At 37.2% G+C, this 23,431-nt stretch overlaps 3 protein-coding genes across 9 annotated transcripts; 2 read left to right on the top strand and 1 right to left on the bottom strand.

Moving 5' to 3' along the window:
- The first annotated feature begins 3,422 nt into the window (after nt 1–3,422).
- LOC116204096 (protein LNK1) lies at nt 3,423–9,910 on the top strand. Of its 7 annotated transcripts, none has more exons than XM_031536176.1 (9): nt 3,423–3,622; nt 3,709–3,795; nt 5,758–5,875; nt 6,529–7,085; nt 7,166–7,529; nt 7,865–8,560; nt 8,944–9,092; nt 9,209–9,347; nt 9,545–9,910. In XM_031536176.1, exons 3-9 carry the CDS (start codon nt 5,852–5,854, stop codon nt 9,638–9,640), a joined length of 2,025 nt encoding a protein of 674 aa, XP_031392036.1. In that variant the 5' UTR covers nt 3,423–3,622; nt 3,709–3,795; nt 5,758–5,851; the 3' UTR covers nt 9,641–9,910. The 7 variants fall into 7 exon arrangements, with proteins under 7 accessions (XP_031392036.1, XP_031392035.1, XP_031392034.1 ...); XM_031536175.1 differs by having other exon boundaries at nt 3,728–3,795; XM_031536179.1 differs by lacking the exon at nt 3,709–3,795 and having other exon boundaries at nt 3,425–3,622; nt 7,865–8,017; nt 8,087–8,560.
- A 4,424-nt stretch (nt 9,911–14,334) lies between these two features.
- LOC116204687 (endoplasmic reticulum-Golgi intermediate compartment protein 3-like) lies at nt 14,335–19,085 on the top strand. Its single transcript, XM_031536889.1, has 13 exons — nt 14,335–14,789; nt 15,661–15,734; nt 15,969–16,052; nt 16,205–16,285; nt 16,779–16,859; nt 17,043–17,135; nt 17,266–17,445; nt 17,551–17,618; nt 17,706–17,757; nt 18,038–18,091; nt 18,206–18,298; nt 18,563–18,629; nt 18,770–19,085. The coding sequence occupies exons 1-13, from the start codon at nt 14,648–14,650 to the stop codon at nt 18,859–18,861; spliced, it is 1,161 nt and encodes a 386-aa protein (XP_031392749.1). The 5' UTR covers nt 14,335–14,647; the 3' UTR covers nt 18,862–19,085.
- A 103-nt stretch (nt 19,086–19,188) lies between these two features.
- Nucleotides 19,189–21,955, bottom strand: LOC116204686 (5'-3' exoribonuclease). Its single transcript, XM_031536888.1, has 5 exons — nt 21,516–21,955; nt 20,631–20,758; nt 20,019–20,333; nt 19,763–19,932; nt 19,189–19,670 (listed from the first exon to the last, which is right to left on the bottom strand). Exons 1-5 carry the CDS (start codon nt 21,831–21,833, stop codon nt 19,285–19,287), a joined length of 1,317 nt encoding a protein of 438 aa, XP_031392748.1. The 5' UTR covers nt 21,834–21,955; the 3' UTR covers nt 19,189–19,284.
- Nucleotides 21,956–23,431: the final 1,476 nt, after the last annotated feature.

The following is a 23,431-nucleotide window of genomic DNA, read 5'->3' on the forward strand; positions in this document are numbered from 1 at the left end:
ATGCCGGGAAACGGAAGCTCATTGAATCTTTTCACCATTTCTTTTCCCCCTCGTTTATTACTTTTTGGGCTGAACTCTGTGAAGGGAAAATATTAATTAAAATTTAAATAAAAAATCGGCCCAACTCTTTATGGGTTTCCACTGCCTAATGGGCCTATAGGATTCTTCCAAATCCATCCCTTTACTCTTTTGAGATTGGGGGTAGAGGTCCGACTATTTCTACGTCGGTTCGTACCACCTGATAAAAGAAAAATTCAATAGATTCTGACTAATTCAAATTTGAGCGGGATCAATCCATTAAGAGACAAAATTCTCTTAACAATGAATTTTATCTGTTCTCGGTATTATGTAATTTGCTAATAACAAATTATGGGCTCAATAAGTTAGTCAATCCGCACGAAGTTAGCAAGCAACCAATGTCACTTGTCGATCCGGCCACCTCCGAGTTCACCTCCACTAGGAGATTTTGTTTCCGAGTGATGAGTGTTTGAGTGAGATCGTTTCAACCCCTCCCCCTCCATTGGGCAAATTATCCCGATTCGAATGGTGACACTTCTTCAACTAGCTACGCTCATTCGAATCATTTTTCCTTAATTCCTCCATATCCAAATCCAAATTGATCATGAATTCGTGTCATTGATAAAACCTAATCCTCAACTTTCTTTTCCTTTTTTTTTTTTTGAACTGCTAGAGTCACCAATTCATTGATAAAACCTAATACTCCGGATAGGATAGCATGACAATTTTTTTCATTATGGGGGTAAAAACGATGATGGCATTGGAAACACTTTTTATAATGTCTTGTTGCTTGGCCAAAAAAGGTTTTTTTTGTTAGTAAAGTATTGAATGTGCTGTTGCCATATATTTCCAAAATCTATGGGCAAGTGGGGTGGCAAACAGCCGAAAATACTTTCTGGCTCCACCATGAGAAGGACTAGGATTGAATGGGATTGTTAAGCGAAGTGGGGGCGTGGCCGCGGCATCCTTATCTACTTCTTCCCCCCTCACCAAATAAAATCATTCGGTCTATTTCCGGCATCATATCCATAGTTAGCCCATTCATCATAGTTAGAAGCTCCAGCTCCGTATCAACAATATCGTCACTATCCTCAATGTTGTCCCCCCAAAAAAAAAAAAGGTTAATAACTAAAAAAAATCAAACTTTTCACGTTTCAACAATTTTAGCACGAACTTTTTTTTTAAACAATTAAATAACAAATTACCGTTTTGATAATAATGTTGGCACGCCATCAATTTCTCCATTAATTTCAGCCGGCATTACTGACGTGTACATAACATTGCCATGTGGCTCACGGTGATTGGCCGAGTATGTCCACATTTAAAAAAAAAATTATGAAAATTAAAAAGAAAAAAAAAAGAAGGTAGTTGGCCTACAGTGAGGAGGAGGGGAGGTGGCCAGTAGAGGCCTTGACGCCGACCACCACCTTCCCAGTTGGGGTCTGCCTACAAAACCAATTTAGGTCAGCCTTATTAACATGCCCAAAGGAATAGGAAGCAAAATCTCTACTCTACAGTGCACGCCTACATGTATAGGGGGGGAGTGTAAATAAGGGCAATTTAATTCCATAAAAGACATTTATTTATTTATTCATAGGAATTTTAAATTACCTTACAAAACGAAAAAGATATACAATCACGAGTTGTTTCTTTTTTTTCTTATTCATCGAACCTCAAACAAAGTATATAATATTTAAAATAAATTTATACATTTCTTATAAATTAAATAGTTTATTTATTTTTATAATTTACTTAATGAAACGAAATAAATATATGAATAGAAGCCGTTTCTTTCTTCCTTTTTTATTTATCAAAAGTCAAATGTAATAAATAATATTTAAAATAAATTATTTAAAAAATGGACCTTTTATGAATAAATAATTTATTTATTTTTAAAATATAAAATTGATATAAGAATAGAAGTTGTCTCTTTTTTTCTTGTTTATTCATTGAAAGTCGAATTATTTTAAAAAGCGAACCGTCTTTTTAGTAATTAAATTATTTATTTATTTTATAATTTTAAATTGACTAAATAAGCAAAATAGGTATAAGAATAGAAGCTGTTTCTTTATTTCCTTTTCTTATTCATCGAAAGTCTAATAGAATAATTTATTTATTTTTAAAATTTTAAATTACTTCATAAAACGAAATAGGTATAGGAATATAAATTGTTTCTTTCGTCTTTTATTTATTCGTCGAAAGTGGACGAATAAATACAAATAAATACAAAACATAATATCTATATATATATATATATATTTTTTTTTTTAATGTATCAGCCACAAAACATGAACAAAGTCTCAGGGTATATTATACCCATAACATCTGACAAGATAAAGTTCGACACCTCCGAAGGAGGGAGGTCAAAATATATAAGATTCTAATGACGGCCTATACCATATCTAGCTAGTCCATCCGCTGCTGCATTGGCCTCACGAAAGCTATGCTTTACCACGAATGAGCGAAAGCCGGTCGATCCCCTTGCAATCATGGATAAAAGCAGTAAGCAACGTACATCATTCAACAAAACCGAAATCAGCTTCAAAGCAACCTTAGCATCCAACTCCACTAAAAGACATTGGATATTAAGGCTATGAGCCATAATCAACCCATCTTGCACTGCCCATAACTCGGCTATACCGAGCAGAATCTTGCATCCAATTCCCATTATCATCCCGTAGGGCGCCCCCTAATTAGGCACTAAATCAAACCCCTTATTTTTGTTAAAACAAAAATTCTCCTACTGAACTTACTGAAATTAGTATGGTGGTAAAAGAGTGATTTTCTAGAAAAATTATAGATTCGAACCAATCCGCAAGTTATATAGGAGACTGCTCTCTATAAGATTACTTGCACGGCATGTGGTCGGATTGATCTATTTCGTGGACTCGTATTCACTTTGATCATGAAATTAGTCGAGCCAAACCCCCTCATTATTTGGGGGGAAAAAAATCTCATTTTGTCTCTGCTATAAATCCCGTCCCATTCGCGGCACCAAACACAGTGGACTGTAGTTCAGCGGTTTCTGACTTCGTTTAAACGATGAACACGTGGCACGCACTCACCATTAAATAACTGAAAAACAATAAAAGAATTCAATTAAAACAGTTGGGCAAACTGGTAGCACGGGTAGCACGTGGCTTGTGGGCCCGACCTCCCCGAGTAAAAAATGAGGTAGGGAGACGGAGCTCCTGAAGCAACTTGCGCCGGACAAGTGTCAGAATCAGGGGAGCTGCCATGGTACGTGGACCAATGATGCCGAGGAAACTGATTGGATCTCCTAACCCGCTCTCGTCCACGAATTCTGATATCCTCCACTTGCGTTCGGCCGGAACCCGTGACACGTGGCGCCACCTCGTCGACGTCCTTTATTTAATTAATAAAAAAATTGAAAATTATTTTTTTTTTCGCCCACCCCACCCTCTCTCTCTGTTTGAGGGGCTTTGGTCGCTTGGAGGACTGTCGAAGCTCCCAGAAATCGCAGATAATTGGACGAAAGAGGAGAGTATTAGGGTTTTCTGAGCAAGCAGGTGCCGTTGCTGCGATATTTACCAGTTTCTGCGCCTCCGGATTTCTCGCTCTGCTCGTGGAATTGGGATTTGAGGTCAGTATGACTTGCAGATCTGTGCTTTCGTTGTTTTGGAGCTAAAATTTTCTGATTTGATTGATTTCTGATTGTTCGGAGCTCAGTGGAAGCTTAATTTGTCAGGATGGATTTGGTGGGGCTAGCAGAAGACTAATTAGAGCCACTGTCGACTGCTGGCTCTGCTTGCTTAGGTGATTTGGTTGATGATGTTTAGATCTTCTCTTCTTCATATAAGTCCGACAGCGGGCTGCAACAGATTTGCAGCACCTGTTATTCAGGGCAACGGTTAATTTTATTCTTTTCGTGGAAATTTGTGAGCTTGGGAATTGCTGAAATTGTTGCGGGGGTGAAAGTTTTGCTCCTTAAATGCTTTCCCGGTTTCTTTTTTGTTTTGGTGGGTTGTTAATTGGGAAAATGATGGACTGGAAATTGAAGTAATGAGGAAATTGGGGCTCAATGTTGCTTATTCTGTGAATTGGATTCCTTCTCTCCTTTTTTTCTTGTTTTTGTTTTTGTTTTTTTTTTTTTGGGGGGGGGGGGGTTGAAGTACTGCAGTTCATAGTCAATCCGCTTTGCCGGAATGATAAGATGGTTATGGATAATGTATGAGGATGGATATCTGTTTACCTGTTTGACCATTTGAGAATTGGTGGAGTTGACACTTCTTCATCAGTGGATCCAGTTTATTGTGTTTATTCCAGTCTAGCTTGTGAATAGGAGAATCAACAATTGAGAATTGGACTAGAAATACTTATCCTTGAATAGGAACCGGCGTGTGTTCTCATGAGAACCCATCCACATAAGCCAGTGGGGGCGGGGTTATAGTTAATAAGTTTTGCATAGATATGTTCTTATTAAAATAGGTCTTTTTACTGAAGTAGGCTTATGCTCCAAATCCCACGTTTTTTAGGATATTTTCTGGTTGATCAACATGGAACAGTGGCATTTTCTATTTTCCTGCTGTTTCTGGAGATGTATACCTTTAGATTGTGCGTCATGCGGTTCAGACCTTGGCATCGGAGTCTTTTGGAAAAGAAAGCAAAGGGTGTTGCTAGAAAAAGGATTATGATATTTAGCTGGAATCAAACTCTATGTAATGTATTCGTGGAACTAACACGATGCGAAATTCACCGATGCAAAATAATGGTGTTGGTGGGCTCCTTTGTATACTGACTCTTAAGAAGCATGATGCTTGTGTACTCTTTTGTGGTCGAGTATTAGGAGCCTCTCGGTGCTTTCATAAATAGATAGTTTCGTATTACTGATCAAAGAAAGGAATATGTGTTGGGAACCTGTTTTAAATGACTATACTCGGGGCGGAAGTGATATTTCAGAGTTAGAATGATCCTAATTCTTAAAATTTTGCAATAATCAAGTTTGCCTGAGCATGTTGAATAATAGCATCTATGGTGTACCAACCCTCGAGCATTATTAGTCATTTCATTATGAATGCTCATCACATGTCAAATAGTTAGTAAACCATTTCTTTATCTGCAAGGTTGTCCTTTTAGAGTAGATAGTTTTGGAAACCTTATAATGTAACATGGTACCTTGAGTGTTGATCGAGATGTACTGCAAGCATATGGTTCTGTTGAATTAATTTCACGCAATAGCATTTTAATTTGTTGCAGCCCATGCATGAGGGAAAGTATTAAATGTTAGCGTGTCGTTATCATTAAAAACAAAACATTTATTCCATTATACTTATAATTTTACCATTTTGGACGTTATTTCCTGAGGAAGAACATTCATTATTTGGTTGTTCTGTTTGTAGATTTTCATGATGTTATTGTTAGTTTGATTAGGCTTCAACTTCTTTCCTTTTGCATGTCTCAGCTTATCGAGAAATATTTATTCCTTGTCATATCCTGCATCGTCAATAGTTTGATGATTCAAATTCACAACCAGGTTCTACAGTAGAGATTGGTAATGAAGAACCTGGATAAATTGAATCACAATGAAATTGCTTTCTCTACTTCTTAGAGAGCATACGGTAACAGTGGTGGCAGATGTGATAATTAAATGGTAGTCAAGGTCAATCATTATTTTTCTCCATGCGACTGAGATGAATGTCAAACTGTCACTAGTGTCCAACTAATTTGAGCGACATCAGCTTGCTATACTTGTTAATAAGATGTCTATTTTCTCCCCAGATAAAAGTGCAGGTGGGTTTGAGACTTTTGGCACCAAAAATGAAATTTGATCTCTCTGTGGCGTGTGTATTCAGTGGTGGATAAAGATCTCGGAATGTCAGACTTGTGCATATATGAGGTGGGAACATTTTGTTCTGTTTCTTTTCTTTTAGAAGCACGTCTTTTAAGTGATCTTCAATTGGATAAACATTCTGATGACTCTGAGAAAATGTGCTTATTTTTTCTTTTTTGGATAAGACGGAGAAAATGTTTGGTGAAAATCCATCTTAACAATTTTCAGATATCAGTGATGAGTTGCCTATTGAAAAAAGTAAATAAATTTTAAAAAAAAAGGAAATAAAGGAAAAAAAAGGCCATGCATTAGTTATGTCACTTGAATTTTTCAAGGGTTAGGGAAGGAATTCTCATCATTGTTTTGATGTTTCTGTGTCGGGGAATGGGAATGACAATGAAAAACTTATCATTCTATATACATGATAATTTGGAGTACCGAAGTATTTCCTGGACTCTTCAATTTGATGCTACCAACAGTAACAAAAGCAATCGACATGTCTCTCTCCTATAAATCATTGTTGGGCGCTGGAAGGGGAATTTTTGTTTGCCTGGTGAGAATTGCCCATCGAAAATTTTGAAAGAAAAAATAGAGAAAATTTTAATATAAAAATTGATGAAGAGGAATTTCTGTTGGGATTGAGATTAGCTATCTGTATTATCTTCATATATGTAAGCATGAATGCAGCAGCCTTGATAACTGAAATTCTGTTGTTACAGCTTCAAGACAATGTGTGGGACGAGTTTGGTGAAAGTGATGATCATATAGTGCCACAACCTGCTGATGAAACTGGGAAGTGTGCAGTTCAGACTGATAGCCATAAAAAACTTAGAGTCGAGGTATCTGGCATTTCAAATGATGTTGACCATTCAACTAACTTTGTTGTTCTGGGAAAGAGAGAAGAAAGTTCATTGACTTCAGCAAAGAGGAACAAAATGTTGGAAAAGGGTTCATGGTCACGTGCAGCTGATGATGGGTTTCCTGCTTCATGTGATGGCGATTCAGTTAAAGAAACTGCAAGCATGACATCTGATGATTCAAGAATGTCAAATCATTGTTTTAAGAGTGGTAGTACTGGTGAATTATGTGCCAGAGATGCTGTCTTGGTTGAAGGATCTGCAGCAGTTGATGATAATTTGTATCATTATCCTCTTAATCATATTTCCCAGACAGAGAGCAGTCTCAACTTTTTCAATGATGAAGACAAGGAAGGCAATGATCTATATTACGAATGGCCTGATATTGGAAATTTTGAGGATGTTGACAAGATGTTCAGGTAGTTTAGCTGGAACATTTATAAAGATAGATACTCATTATTAAACTATGCTTCTTCTTTTTTTCCCTCTACACTAATAGCACTTCCTGCAGAAATTGTGACTCAACATTTGGAATAGGAAGTCTGAGCAATGATGATGACTTGGGCTGGTTTTCACCTTCTCATGCTATTGAAGGGTCGGAAGATGCACTAAAATCTGGATTCAAGTTCTCATGTCCAGAGTCAACTGAACTAAGAAGTGTATCAGAAAACCACAGGGATTCTGGGCCAGATAGTGGAGATCTTTCAGTCAATGATTCCCAGGCGAGAAATGCGACGCAGTCCTGTAATATGAGTTCACAGATCACTTGTGCTCATGAAACTGCTTCATTCGATCATCTGCAATTTGTGAACGGGTTGGACATGAAATCTGAAAGTAAGGAAGACTCCATGCCCACGGAAGAGGTTGTAAATTTCTTATTCTAAGCTCTGATTGATTTCTTAGATGAATTATTTCAGAATGGTTTTACTGGTCATTGCTTAGGCTTCTCCAAATCCATGAAAGAGTTTTAAAAGTACCTATTGCACATAGTAGCTGATATTATCAGAAAGAGTGATTTGATTACAATTATATGATAAAACAATTCATTTTGCAAACTCATGCAGTTTCCATATTGAGTTCGTAATAGATATAGTGCCCAAGGTGAAAATGACGAGATTTGCACTCATCTTCAGTTCTAGATTTTTAACATTTTTAATGCTCAGAGATATAATTAGATTCTGAGTTGGTGACATGACAGATGAATCCACATAGGAAGCACTCGAAGCTTCAACACCAATCAGAAGGGAAATGGAAAGACGGATGCTTGGGAAATGGTGATTCTTTCCAACATTATGATTTGTCGGAGCAGACAACGGAGGCAAAGATCCCATTTGGCGACCAAGCTCACCAGGTTCTCACTCCGTCCAACTATGTGCCGCATAAATGCGATGGAAGATCTAATTCATTCGCAAATATGCAGATGCACAGTTATACAGCTGCAGGCTACCATCAACCTGTTGGTCAAATTTCAGACTATACAACTTTATCTAGCATCAAATGTGAGAATAACGGTCAGCCGTCTCCTTCTCCAAAGGAATCGTCTTATGCATCAAATCAAGTGCAGTCCCCTCATGGCAGCTCTTTCGAGGCTCCTACTGCCAAAAACGATAAGAGAGTCAATCTCCATAGCCATCAGAACTTTCCAGCAGATAATCTCAATCATCTCGATGGAACAAGTCCAACCGCAATCTCTGACCCAGTTGCGGTTCTGAAGCGAGTCCACCAAACTGAAAATGATATTGATGGTCACAGTGAAGTCGACGGAATCAGCATTGGCGTAACGAAAGAGCTAGATCCTTCATTCGCACAGGACAACTCTTGCGTGAGCTCTATGTTGGATGAGATCTCTTTAGAAGCAACTAGTTTTCGTCAACTACAGCAAGTCACGGAACAGGTATGGGAAGTCCCAACTCTAAGGCAGTCTCCTTGAGTTTTATGTCAAAAGTGGTGCATTTGTGCTCTCTCTTGCTGATAATTTTTTAGTATGATGCATTGTTATTTCACACGCAACCAAAACCAATATATTAGAAATGCAGGACTCGTCAGTCTATATGTAATTTCACCGGGTCTTGATAATTCTATTGACTCTGCATTTGGCTCGGGGGTAGGTTTCATCGCTCACTCTGTGGTGGAAACTCGGAATACCTTTTACTTTTATAGGCCTTCCCCATACATTCTTTCTTTCTTTTTGGCAAGATATTTGTAGACTTTCGTGCTGCTTTCCGTGAGCGCCCCACGATACTAATCTACTGGGACATTTTGAATCTGTTGCATCAGTTGGACATTAGGACAAAGCTTTGTATAAGGGATAGTTTGTACAGACTGGCTAGGAGCGCTGAGCAAAGGCATCACTATGGAAATCCAAATGGTGGAAACAGAAGTGATGGGGCCCGCAGCGGTGCTCTGATTGTTAACGAATCAAATAAGTAAGTAATGGTGGAGTATCTATCAGAATGCAATCTCATCTTCTCCCGACTAACCCTCTCGAGAAGCATTTTGCTGATTCTCCCTCTTTTTCCTCCCCCCTAATGTCTTTATATAGGTGCAATGGATTCATGGACATGGAAACTGATACGAACCCCATAGATCGATCTGTAGCACATCTGCTATTTCACCGCCCCTCGGACCCATCTTTAGTGCCGGGCAGCGATGATGCTCTGTCTCCCAAGTCTCATGCCACGGTAATTAACCTCGGACTCAATTTTATAAATTTCATTAAAGGAGAAGGTGCAAAAAAAACAGCTAATTTGCGTTCTCCTCGTTCGCTTCTCTCTGCGTGGCCCTATGTCCTCCAATCGAAAAACATGTCTCATCTGAAAGCTGCTTCAATTTGTACGTTTGATTATAATAGCTCATGACTAGATCTTAAATAAAACAGATTCTCAGGTCTGTCAGTAGCACGCCTCCGACAGTTAACGAGAAGGAAAATCGCGGAGATGAAACTGCAACGGATCCTGATAAGATGACCAGCTAGATAGACGACCGGGAAAGGCAAGAGACCGAGAGAGAGAGAGAGAGAGAGAGAGAGAGAGAGAGAGACTTTCTATTGTTGGGCGATTAATGTGACCCCTGCTTCTTTTTGCTATGGTCATGTTCGTGTATAAATAACATTTCCATCAATTTTTAACTCGCTACTCTTTCTTGTGGATTCTCATTTTCTTTCTGTACGTGTGGTCTGGGACGCTACCTCACGCCTGACTTGCTCTTGATTTCGGTGAATATGGATGTTACGGATGTTCATTAATTTTCTCGATATTTCTCTTTTCTTTTGCCACATCCGAAAATCTTTCTCATATATATATATATATATGAAAGTAATATACGAGGTGGATCTAGTCAGATGGCCGCAGAACGCTTTGTTTCTAAATAAAATTTTCTCGATTTTTTTAGTTTTAAAATTTAAAATAATTTTGATTACAAAATTAGTAATAAAATCTGGTGAAATTATTTTTTCATTACAATATTCATTTTAAAAAGTTAGAAAATACAATCAAATCTTTTGGATATCACAGCAATCTCTAATTGAAGGCAATAGGAAATTTTTAAACTTAATTTTTAGTTTTTTTAATTGTTATTTACGGAATTATTTTTAGTAAAAATATTTATCGGTTTTCTAATTTTCAAAATTTGAATGAATTTTATTTTTGGAATTATATTTAATAAAAATAATTTCTCGATCTTTTGAGTTTTTTTAATTTAATTCAATTATAAAAGTAGCAACAAAATTTTTTGAAATTATTTTTGGTTATAATATTCCATTTAGAAATCGAAAATATCACAATTTTTTTTATACTATAGTATTCTCCAATTAAAGGCAATATGTATATTCTAAATGAAATTTTCTACATTTTTATTTTATTTTTTTTATTTTTTAATAAAAGTATATTTTTAAAAAATTATCATAAAATATGATTTCTTGATTTCTATAATTTTTAGAATCTACATAATAGGATGTATTCAAAATAAATGAAAAGATTTAATAATCTTGAATTTTTAAAATAAAAATAATATTTCATACATAAATAATAACATCTAAACAAGTATATATCAATATATATTCATACATAATAAAAATATATTAATACATGGTTACCACACATTTTCTTCTTAGACTTTTAAGCTTTAAAAAAGAATTCCTTAATTTATTAAAACATATAGATATATATATATGAACTTTTGAGACCATCGATTTTTTTAAAAACAATTAAATTATAAATATTTTATGAGAAGATCTAGATAAAGCAAATCATGTAATTTGCTTTTCAAAAATTAGATTAAATCATTAGAGGTGTGATGTGTTATATATATTTGCTTTTCAAAAAACAAAAAAAGATCATTTTTTTTAGATTTAGAGATGTGATTTGTTGTCTATATTATATTTCGTGTGATACGTTATAACTAATAGAGATCATACACAAACTACGATTGATTCAGCTTTGGGAAGTATTGCTACTGTTGGAGTTCTTAGGGGCCGTTTGGATTCAGAATTAAAGTTACTTTGATTTTGATTTTGATTTTGATTTTGGAAAATGACAAATGAAATGTGATTATAAATTTGACTTGGGAAACGTGTGTTTTTATTGTGTAGTGTGTTGAGTTAAAGTTAAAGTTAAAGTTAAATTTCCTTCAATCCAAACAGGGCAAATATTTTATACACACGGTCGAAGGTGTGTTCTTTAACCTTTTACTTTTTTCAGGCATAAACTTTGCTTGATTTCAAAATTTATATTGATTTCGTTTTTTTTATAATTTTTTCTTATCTTATTTGTGAAATTAAATAACCATTATCATATATATAATAATATTTTTTGATTGATTGTACATTACTATTTTCAATAGTTTATATGATAAATTAATCACATTCTATCTTGTGCAACGCACGGGCTCCATGACTTGTATATATAAGCTGGAAGAATGACTTCTTCTTAAAAGATGGCTTTCTTTTTTGTCAATGGTTTGCTTAAAAATTGCGACGATTCAATTCATTTTCATGATTCATTTCCAAACTATTATGCGTTTTTGTGAACTTTTAAATCTGCGCTCTTCTGTCCAATTTTTATGCAATGTTTTTAAACCCGATCCAGCCTGGCCGGTCGAACCAATTGGCTCACGATTCATTGCCTTGTCCGAGCCGGGTTCACACTTAAGTTGGAAAAATGGTGGATGACCATCAATAGTTGACCCACTCGTTACGGTCGAATGGCTTATTTCGGGAAAAAAAAATCTTTTCTTGCCTTAATTTTTTAACTGAAAACTAATCTCTCCAGATTGTAATCTTTTATTCTTTACATGGCAAAAATGACATTTTGATGTTTCCTTTTCAATTGAAATTCAAATTGCCATAGCATTATTATTCTAAATTTAAATTATAAGAACTAAAAAAGAAAAAAACCAAAGCAAAGGCCTAACGTAAAAACGTCATTCGCAACAAATTCAGACGCCATTTCTATTCTCTTTTTTTTTTTTGACACTTCTCGTTTCTTCTTATTCTCAAGAGATATGGCTACATTATCTTCTCAAAATCCCATCGAACCTTCTTCGCAATCTGCGCAGCCAAAGAATGATCCGACATGGGCATATGCTAGCGAAGGAGTTGCTCCCGATGGAAAATTGGTCATTAATTGATACTTTTCATTTATTTTTTAAGTCCTTAAAAATTATTGAAAATAAAAAATAAAAAAAGTTCAATCAGTGGTTGAACCGGTTAATCCATTCGATGCCGGGGCCATTTATCAAAACAATGTATTTTATGTAGTTACAAAATGGGCTATGAAACAGAGCCAAGTTGAATCCGAAGTTATCGTTGGCAATGACCCGTCGGTCTAATCAAACCAAATGATGATGCCATCTACCATAATATGAACATATGCATTCTAGATTTGGGAATTCCCTCCCACCATTTACTATGGTAGCTAAGCTATCTTAAGCAAAATCGAGCGTATATATACATAAGGATAGATGAATGGCACGAAATTACCCGAATTGAATTTTCTTTTAAATCTATCATAAACTTTAGTTAATACTTTTATTTTTTAAATATACCATGTCCCATAATTCGTCAAGTTTTCCTTTTATTTGATTAAAAAAATGCACCCCGTGTCGCAAAAAAAGAAAAAAAAGAAGATTTGACTTGGCACCACACGTGGAAAGACTGACCCTGACCGATGAAATTATAGTCCGACGCCGACCTCTAATAATTCCTTCTTCAGCAATTAGCGGGGGATGAAACGGGCACTTCTAAATTTATCTTTTTCTTTAAAATCATCAATTAAATTACATGAAATAAAAAAATTGATACAAATAACTCGAATAATTATCATTAATATTTTTTATTAAATAATTTTTATTAATTTTTTCTCGATACATAAGTACGAGGTAAGATCATTTAAGATTTTCTCATTTTAAGAATATCACGAACACACCATAAGGAGTCTCTATAATCATTTTTATTTTAGCGTTGTTTGATCTGATCTTGTGTTTGTAGAGGACATAAAAGAATTCTACTTGTTTTCCTAGAACGGTTTGAGAACACTTTTAAGAGGAATATGTTCTCTTATTATCACATATTATATTTATAATTATATCATCACGTATCTACACTCTAAACAATAATTATTACGAATCTTTCTAATATGCTCCATGATTTTTAGTATTTTTCCATTAAAAATAAGTTTCCAGCAAATAAAATATTACTTTTATTTATGTTTATATTATGATCATTTTTTGGTAAAAAATCTATACATTAAGCTAAAAAATCTGTACAAAGCGCCGTTCAGAACCAAAAGGTCATGGATTCGATCATCACCAATGGGACTTATGTGCCTATTTATTTAGTTTTAGTTTATTTCCTCATAATAGGCTTATGTGCCTCCCTTATTATCAAAAAATAAAGGATAATGATTGTGAAATAGATTCTTTAAGAGAAATATGTTTATTTATTACTAAATATTTATATTTATAATTGTGTCACATATCTATACTCTAAATAATAGTTAATACAAATGTTTCAAGTACATTTCATGATTTGTAGTATTTTCCCACTAAAAATAAGTTTTTCTACTGCAATATATTATTTTTATTTACATTTATACATGATATAATACTTTTTTTTATATAAAACACAGACATTAAATTTTTCAAATTTTATTTTCATTTGGTTATTTATTTTCAATTTTCTAAATTTTATCATCTCCTATTAAAAAATTCTTTGATAAGGAATAATCTTTTAATCTGATGTATCGATATGCCTTTATATTCTCATTGATTACCCGAAATTTTGCTAGAAATAACTAATACCATTAAATTTATTCACATTGTGATTATGACTATGATAATAAGTCCAAGTAATTTTTGATAATATAACAGTAATAAGAATAAATGAAATCTAAAAATTATTGTTGAAAGACTTCATGCTCTGCGTCGCGCGCGGATGAATTAATCTAATAGATTATAATTTAGTAAAAAAAGAAAAAAGAAAAAAGAAAAAAGAAAAAAGCGTGCGAGATATCATTCATATTGGGGAAAAGCAATATATGTATTGTATATAGATATTGCATATTATACAAATTATATTTCCAAGTTTACAAAAAAAATTAAATAAATATAAAATGGAAAATAAGAATAAGGTTGAACAGTGGACTCAGGCAGGATACTTCGGTAGGTCCGTCCATCCATCCATCGACCATCGGATGTGTTCTTTTTTTTGGTTTCAAACAGAACAATTTTCTTGAATCCATCCATTGGCATTCCCTTTTAGATTTCACGGGCCGGTCTACTCTCCCTGCCGGTGGGTGGGTTGGTTTGGTGGGCGCCTTCTAGTTTGTCGTTCTTCAGCTAACTTTACCGATTCCGTCTTCAACAGCGCGTCAACAAACGCGCCCGCCGGCCGTCCGTACGTCGTCCACCGCCGCCGCCTCTCCCCTCTCGCCCGGGGATTCGACTGGGGGCGGCTGGCCAGAGAAGCTGCAGCGGGACTAGAGGAATGGAGAAGGTGTTCAATAAGCTGAGGACGCTCGACGCGTACCCGAAGATCAATGAGGACTTCTACAGCCGGACCCTCTCGGGCGGCGTCATCACCCTCGTCTCCTCCCTCCTCACCCTCTTCCTCTTCTTCTCCGAGTTCAGTATGTCCCTGAACCCCGCCATCCATACAAATTACAATACCCCTTCTTCCCCCTTTTTCCTCTTTTCTCTGTTGTTGCCGAATCATATGCTCTGGATTTGGATTTGATTCTCCCCACCTTCCTTTGTATGGGTTTGCCTTCTGCTCTTTGGTTGGTTCAATTCATTGGTTGCTGGTTGTATATCCTTGATGTGATATGACGTCAAAATCAAGGGATATTGGAATTCTGTTTGACCCAGCATCCTACTCTGTTTAATCAACGCCTCAAAGGGCTGCTTGTGCTCTGTCTGGTCGACTAGCTAGCGGTGAAAGGTTTGAGCTTTTGCGAACTGAGCAAATCACGCGGTTTTGTGCTGTTTCTAAGCGTTACGGGTCTTCTGTGAAGTGTTTTGAGATTCAAGCAGGCTATTATTTCGATCCAGTTTGGCTCTTAATGAAGAAGTTTGGAAAAGGGTCACTTGATCCTTCAAATTCAGGCTCTTTAAAGTGTTTCATACCATATATGGTTGATGACTGACGCTTCCAAAATGTCGACTCGGCAAAGCTTTGGTGCTAGTGTATATATGCTGGATTAGGTCATATATATTGATTCTAGTTCACTTAAAAAAATTGGAGAAAGCTGTATGAGTAGCCCCGACACTCTCATTCTTGTCTTTGCATTCCCCTCAGCAGTCCGTTTCTGCTGCTTGCTTTTCTGTTATGGACATGTAGTCCTCGCCTCTGCACATTCATTGTCAATAGTTTGTTACCAGGTCTCTATCTTTAAACTATTTTCCCTTCAAATCATTCTGAGTATACTGCAACCTTGCAGGTACATCTATCTTTAAACTACTTTCCCTCTAAATCATTCTGAGTATACTGCAATATTGCAGGATTGTACCTTCACACTGTTAATGAAACGAAGCTTCTTGTTGATACTTCAAGAGGAGAAAAGCTGCGTATAAACGTAATAATCCTTTTCATTATGACTTACTGCTGCAAAAACGTGATTTTCATTTTTTCCAGAGTGAGTCTGATGAAGAAATATCTTCTGATTTATGGCTGCTGGAAAAGTTTTATTACATTAATGTATCTGACGTGGAACTGAAGTCCTAATGTGATGTTATAATGCCATTTTTCTTTCTGATAGTAAATCGGTGCTTCTTCTTCGGCTCACTCGCCCTTATGTATATAACTGCAGTTTGATGTTACCTTTCCCTCCATTCCCTGTTCGCTGCTCAGTGTTGATGCCATGGATATCAGCGGAGAGCAACATATTGATATCGTACGTGCTGTTGAACTCCCTTAGAATTGGCTTTTCCTTCATTACTTTTGCTGTGCATTTGTTGTTTGAAATGTTTTGACCATTCCCAGTGCTCTTTTCATTGTTTCTCTTGGTTCCTTCACTCAAAATAGCATTGCCTTGGTTTACTGCAGAGGCACGACATAACCAAGAAAAGAATTGATGCTCATCACAATGTTATCGAGATTCGGCCAGACGGGATAGGTTCACCAAAGGTTAGTGCAAGAAAGACTTTGTAACAGTAAAGTTTCATTTCATGCTTACTGAAAGAGCTGTTGAAATAATTAATAATAAAAAAAAACAGTTCAAAAGAGTACTGTATTGCTCATATATTTCGATGTGAGTTTAGAAGGCCAGGGTTCTATGTCCTAATAAGGCGACATATAATATAAGATATAGCTTTTTTCTAGATATCAGGCATAATTAGTTTTTATGGACAAGTTAAAAACTGCACGCTTAGATTTCTTTGTGCTAGCACTAGCATATGTGTTAAAAATTGCAATTTTTGCAGAACTTAGAATTTTATGAAAAATTTTTGTTACTTACCATCTCTGTCGCTTGACCTTGCAGTAGATATCATTCTGATTTCCCCTCTAATGCTTGGATAATTGTCTCTTGTTGTTTATTAAAAATTCATTTCTATCTTGGAGCATCATCTTCACTAATATATTTTGCATTATTTAACTTCTGCTTTTGCTGTTATATCAGATTGAGACGCCTTTGCAGAAGCATGGTGGGAGGCTTGAACACAACGAAACATACTGTGGGACGTGCTATGGCGCTGAAACGGTATACCTGTCTTATCATCTCCATCTGTCACCTCATCCTTCTGCTCACAATTTTTGGAGTTGCAGTACAATTATTGTTTTATGCGTCTAGTCTGTGATCCATACCATTTTCTCATGCTTAGTTGGAAGGTTAAGGTCCGTAGAATTATTAGTTAACCAACCCCCCCTCCCTTCTCCTGTCCAGTCAGATGAACATTGCTGTAACACATGTGAAGAGGTTCGTGAGGCATACAGGAAGAAAGGTTGGGCAATAACAAATGTGGAATTGATTGACCAGGTTCGTTTAAAGAATTTGTCGTTTATATATTGGACAAGGCTAAATCATATGTACTAAGTTTAAAGAATTTCTTGTTTATATTTCTCGTTCATATGTTCTAAGTTTCTTTTTGAACTTTTGTTTCCATTAGTGCAAGCGAGAAGGTTTTGTTCAGAAAGTGAAGGAAGAAGAAGGAGAAGGATGTAATATTTACGGTTCTCTGGAAGTGAACAAAGTGGCTGGAAATTTCCATTTTTCCCCTGGGAAAAGCTTCCATCATTCAAGTGTCAACTTGCAGGATTTGCTTGCTATCCAAAATGATATCTACAATGTAGGAACTTATAGATACATTTCATTTTCCCTTAAATTGTTTTAGCTGAATTTATTTTTCATTTTTGAAATTGAACTATTTGCTTGTTGAATACCTTTTTACCAGATAAGCCATAAGATCAATAGATTATCATTTGGTGACTACTTCCCAGGTGTGGTGAATCCTCTCGATGGGTGAGAATTTCTCTCCTTAGCTTTCAAGCCTCGTGACTGCTTCATCAAGAGACTTGTGTCTAAGTCTTTGAACTTATTTATTGTCAGGGTACAGTGGGCACACGATTCTCAGTATGGCATGTACCAGTACTTCATCAAGGTCAGTAATGTGGACAGGCTTGCATTTTAATTGTTTTTTTCTCTCTCTAGTTTCTGTTTCATAAGAAGTAGAGTGACAGGCTGAACTTCCTTTTAATTGGAACTAGTGTGGTTTCTTGGTGGGTTCTAGAAAGATCATTCGTTGTTCTTTCGGTAGCTTAAAAAAAATGAAACTTGCATGACGTAAAATTGTGATGAATATTCTGGTAAAGCAGATGTAAATAGTTTCTATCCCTAGTCCTGTTAAGTATGCCCATGCAAACATTTTCTGCAATTTTCAGGTTGTTCCGACGGTATATACAGATATCAGGGGCCGCACTATCAAGTCAAATCAGGTAACGCAGTGATTGAATAATCTTGCCAGGATAATCTCTGCCAAGAAATTTTGTAATGATTTGCTTGGTTGACTCGGATTTCCGATGATTGGGCCATATTGTCTCTATATTCAGTACTCAGTGACAGAGCACTTCAGGAGTAACGAAGTAGGACGCCCTCAAGCTTTCCCTGGAGTTTTCTTCTTCTATGACTTTAATCCGATAAAGGTAACTGGTCGGCTCCTTGTGTGTACGTCTATCATATATCAGGAGCTTTAGAGTAGAATTGATGGTCCTTCATGCCTCTTGCCCAACTGCAAAGTTTTATTCTTCGGTAGCAAATTTTTCTAGTTGATTCCACCAATGAATTTCATGTTCTCATTCTAAGAATCATTGTTCTGAAGAGGTATCAGTGTCATAATATCTGTAGATATTCTATATAACTTCACGCCAAAATAACGGTACTTGGTTATATTGGTCGCACTTGTGCAGGTTACTTTCAAGGAAGAGCACATACCATTTCTGCACTTCATCACAAATATCTGTGCCATAGTTGGAGGTTCCCCCTTCTCCCTCCCCCCTTCTCCCTCCTGTGATGTGCTTCTCGTTGATGGATAATATAATTATCGAGTTATTATTCTCAACCCTGCATCATTATAATTCAGTTATCAATGGATCCGCTTCGTTTTTTTCTCTCAGGAATATTCACGGTGGCAGGAATAGTAGATTCATTTGTGTATCATGGTCAGAGAGCAATTAAGAAGAAGAGGCAGCTCGGCAAGTTCAGTTAAATGATCTTCGTTTCCATGTATTTGCACCAGTATCGTGTTGAAGAGGGTCCTCGTCCATGTTCTCTCTCTCATTTCTTTCTAGCCTTCTAGGCAGATAGGTTTCCAGCGGGTCATGATCATGAGAATTCTGATTTTGGTCTCAGGTTTGGCAGTTTGTAAGTGACGTGATGCGCAAAATTTTGCTCAAAAACTCAGATCAGACTAATTTGTCTCCGATTATCCTGTGCCCAGATCTTATATACTTTACATAAGGTCGATCAAGTTCATAGTATGATATGATATGTTACATAGAAATGGAGTAGGATTCTATCATCGAAAGAACACATATGGAACAAAAAGACCACCTGCATCTGCAGGAATTAATTTCTCAAATTGATACATGGTGTGGTCTAAAAGCAACAAAGAGCTTAGCTGTTCTACCATCTATTGAATCGAGACGCTCGAAAACTTTGACTGAATAACTTTGAACTCCGCATTTTGCCTCTCTTCAACTGTCAACCACGAAGACAGGCAACGTTCGATCAAGTCCTCTTCACTAGATCCTGCAGAAGAGACTCCTTTCGAAACCCTGATCCTCCCAAACCTTGTGATTCTAGCTAGATTCACGTCAGAGGGCTCGTCAGCATAAGTTTGTAAAATGTCTTTTATTGCTTTGCACCAAATTGGTCTTGCAACTCGGAGGAATTCATGGAGGGCAATGATGGGGAGGTTTACGCTTCCGAGCTCGGACTCGCTGTTCCCGCCTCTCCCATGAAAATCTGATCCTCCAAGTTTCAGAAGACCGTAAGTATCGGCTAGGTCACTGTACGCTGTTTAAACCCAATCAGGAAAATACAATTAACTCCTGTAGTTCCCCATTTTCAACACCAAAGGGATGAACAATCCACAATTTGATTTATACCTGACAATTTCCCGTCACTTCTACAGACTTCTAGTCCATTAAGACCGGCTTCTCGTAGACCTCTGATGATCGGGACGGGATTTTTCAAAGCCCATGGATGTGCAAGAACAGAAACACCCCCTGTATCATGTATCAATCGCACTGTTTCTTCTGCAGAAGGCTCACTCCCTCTGAACAACCAGAAAGAGAAAAATTAACAAGGAAAGAAATCGAACAGAAGCAAATGAACAAGTGCCGAATAGCTGAGGAGAATTACGTTGAATAGGCAGGCCCACCGTCAAAAAGATACCGAGCAAAGGCCTGCTTCAGATTCTCCACATAGCCTGCTTCAACCATCGCACGGGCAACGTGCAATCTTCCTGGTGCTACACCTTTGCCGGCAATTCGGGCAACGCTCTCCCATTTGAGGGGAAGCTTTAGCTTATTGAGCTTCGCGACCATGTCCCGAGCACGGATAAATCGGCCTTCCCGTATGTTGGAGAGGAGCTTATCTAGCTCCTCATACCTCGTGGGCCCACAGCTGCTGTAGTACGCGAGTATGTGCACTGGTTCCTCTGTCTGGGGATCCAATCTGTTGATAATCAGTTACTAGTAAGAGATATCACTGTTTACCAGCATCATAAAAAGGGAATGAAAATTCGTGTAACATATATTTGTCTCTAAGATTTCGATAAATATCAAATTTTGCTTCCCCCACGTCCCTCTTACCCTCTCTCTATGAACCTCTCCAATCTCTAATAGACCTAACTACCTATCCCAAGATCCTTGTTCCATTCCTGAATTTGGGACTGATCATTCTAGATCCTTTGCATGCAAGAAGATTATACAAAAGGAAGAGAAAAAATCAGCAAGAGATCAAGAGCGAGACCCAGAAGAAGTGAATATAGTGCTGATCTCTACACCAGGGATAATCTTGATATTGAGTCTCCGAGCTGCTTCTAGGGCCTCAGGTATACCCGATAATGTGTCGTGATCTGTCAGAGCAAGAACTTTCACCTGTTATAAGCACATTGTCACTTACATAATTAGTTGAATGCTGCATCCCCACTGGACAGAAAGCTTAGATATGCTAAAAAAGCTGTGTTAAACAAGAAAAAAATTGAATTCACGAGCAGTGCTTCAGGGAGTTCCATAGAAAAGATAAAACAGAAAAAGAAAATAATCGAAGCTTTTCTTGTCCAGTCATAAAGATCTGTAGTCTGTCAGTCCTTGGAGGAATTTCCTTCTCAAACTATAGAATATTAAGCCAATCTACCCGAGGGACACCATAAACTGGGTGATGTGTCTTCGACTTCATAATCTGGAAACAGATATAGGGTTTATATATGCGAAAATATTGCTCATCGGACCCGCCAGAAAGTAACGTCTGTGATCTCTACTCTACATGGGAGCTTTCATCCTAAGCACTGTCAACACACTATGCCCGACCATGTCCTTCGAATACCAGATCATTTTGGTAAGACACTGCAAATTGCTATTTATCTTAATTCCTTCGACACCATTTAAAGTACGAACAACACAGTAAATCCAATGCAACCTAGTATTGAGTCAAGAACATGTACCCCATCTATAATACATATGTACACACTCAAAATCAAAACTTTCCATTATATATTAACAAAATGACAGCTTTCCATCGACAACTGTTCCTTCTCTCTCTAATTCCCAATTTCCAAGTCACTTCAAGGTCACATTTTGTGCAAGCTATTCGCAGAATAAGCACAGACACATAACTCAAAGGTTTTTGACTTACGCCATTGCGGTGAGCTCTCTCAATGAGCTTAGTAGGGGACAAGAACCCATCACTGAACTTGGAGTGACAGTGCAATTCGAACACCACCCTCTGCCCACCTCTCCCCAGGCTCTTCTGAACACCAAAATCATCCACCATGAAAGAAGCGGCAGCGTCAGCTGATGAAGATGGGGACTGAGAATCCAAGAAGACCCACTCTGTCACTGACCTGAAGGCCGCGCTCTGCTCGACCGTCATCTTCTTCTTCGTCCCACCGCGCTTGTTCTTCTTCTTCCGGCTCTTGTTCTTGGGATTGCTTCGTACCGCATCGCCCGCCATGGTTTGTTGGGTTTCTTGATTTATCAGTGGATCAAGAAAAGCAGAGGATTGGGTTTGGCGACGTTGGTCTCTTCGATTTTTGCCGACTGCTTGTCCTTCAAAGAAAAAGAGTTTTTTTTTTACTAGCATAAACATTTTTCCTTAACCTAAAAAAACACAAAATTAAAACAATCAAACATGGCGTCAAACTTTTAGTTAATTTAAATAGAATAGAGACTACATAGGGCGTCACAATTCCAATCAAGAGGAGGGCGACGACGATCATAATCGGGAGTGGTGACCGAAATCGAGGCCCCTTTCTCCCGGAATCAGGAGAATCCTCAACGGTAGGTGAAGTCACGATTCCGGTCATCACCCCAATTGGAGTTGCCGGTGACCTCCCCTGTTTGGGATCGCCGACGCCTTTTGCTACCTCGATTCCGTCCAAATTAATAAAAAATTTGACGCTATATTAGAATTATTATCAAATAGAAAATTTGTGTGTTAAGTTAATAAAAAAAATTGTATTATGGTTAAAATGTGAAAATTTTATTTTTTTGTTATTAATCCAAAAAAATTAGTAATTTTTTGATTTGCCCCACAACTTTATTATTTTTCATTTCATTCTTATAGATTGGAACATCCTTTAGTATGGCCTAAATTATGGAACATCTTCGAAGGTCCTTGACCCTTTATTTTAGGGTTAATAACCTAAAAAAACACGACATTTACACTTTTCTCTTATTCGAGCACGACATTTCGAAAATTGTTTGGAAAAGCACGGCCTTTCATTTTAGTCTCAAATCTAGCACGACGTTAAATTTTCCGTCAATTTTAACGGTAATGCCATGTGTGGTTACGTTATTAGATAAGTGGGTCCCACTTATTGTTATTTAATAAAAACTTCTAAAAATTCAAAAAAAAGGGAGGGGTCGACTAAGGCTCAAAGAAGGAGGGGGCTGGCGATGGTGGCCTTGATTGCAGCCACCACTGTCCCAATTGGGTCGATGATGACCCCTGCTATCGTCGCCGACCCTAATTGAGGCGGCGGTGGCCGTGAGCCGGAATCGAACGAGCTCAAAATTGGGGCTCCTTCAATTCTGACGGTGATGGTCTCGATTGCGGCCACCACCACCTCAATCCGTTATTGTCGACCTTGATTGGGGTAGTGCTAGCCGCAATCAAGGCCGCCACCACTGGAATCGAAGGAACCTCAATCGGGGTCGGCAACGATGCAGGATTCATCACCCCTGCTATCGTCACCGATCTCGATTGGGGCGATGGTGGTTGCAATCGAGGCCACCACCGTCGTTTCCTCCTTCTTCGGGCCTCAGCCCATCAGCTAATCCTTTTTTTTCCACAAAGTTTTTAATTAAATAAAAAGAAATGGGATCCACTCACCTAATATCGTGATGATATGTGGTACTATCGTCTAAAATTGACGAAAAATTTAAAGCCGTGTTATATTTAAGATTAAAATGAAAGGTCGTGCATTTTTTGGTAATTTTTAAAAGGTTGCGCTAGAATTAAAAAAAAAGTGTAAATTTCGTGAGTTTTTTTTTTACTATTAACACTTTATTTTATTGGGATAGATGGAAAATGGAGAAAATGGTTCCTGA

The sequence above is a fragment of the Punica granatum genome, chromosome 4, assembly GCF_007655135.1.
Source record: "Punica granatum isolate Tunisia-2019 chromosome 4, ASM765513v2, whole genome shotgun sequence".
NCBI lineage: Eukaryota > Viridiplantae > Streptophyta > Magnoliopsida > Myrtales > Lythraceae > Punica > Punica granatum.

Coding starts and splice junctions, on each gene's coding strand:
- LOC116204096 (XM_031536176.1), top strand. CDS start 5,852: ATGTCAGACTTGTGCATATATGAG. Junction 8,561..8,943: donor TACAGCAAGTCACGGAACAG/GTATGGGAAGTC, acceptor CTGTTGCATCAG/TTGGACATTAGGACAAAGCT. Junction 9,093..9,208: donor ATTGTTAACGAATCAAATAA/GTAAGTAATGGT, acceptor GTCTTTATATAG/GTGCAATGGATTCATGGACA.
- LOC116204687 (XM_031536889.1), top strand. CDS start 14,648: ATGGAGAAGGTGTTCAATAAGCTGAGGACGCTCGACGCGTACCCGAAG. Junction 15,735..15,968: donor GAGAAAAGCTGCGTATAAAC/GTAATAATCCTT, acceptor ATATAACTGCAG/TTTGATGTTACCTTTCCCTC. Junction 16,053..16,204: donor GAGAGCAACATATTGATATC/GTACGTGCTGTT, acceptor GGTTTACTGCAG/AGGCACGACATAACCAAGAA.
- LOC116204686 (XM_031536888.1), bottom strand. CDS start 21,833: ATGGCGGGCGATGCGGTACGAAGCAATCCCAAGAACAAGAGCCGGAAG. Junction 20,334..20,630: donor ACTATATTCACTTCTTCTGG/GTCTCGCTCTTG, acceptor GATTATCAACAG/ATTGGATCCCCAGACAGAGG. Junction 19,933..20,018: donor GGTGGGCCTGCCTATTCAAC/GTAATTCTCCTC, acceptor CTGGTTGTTCAG/AGGGAGTGAGCCTTCTGCAG.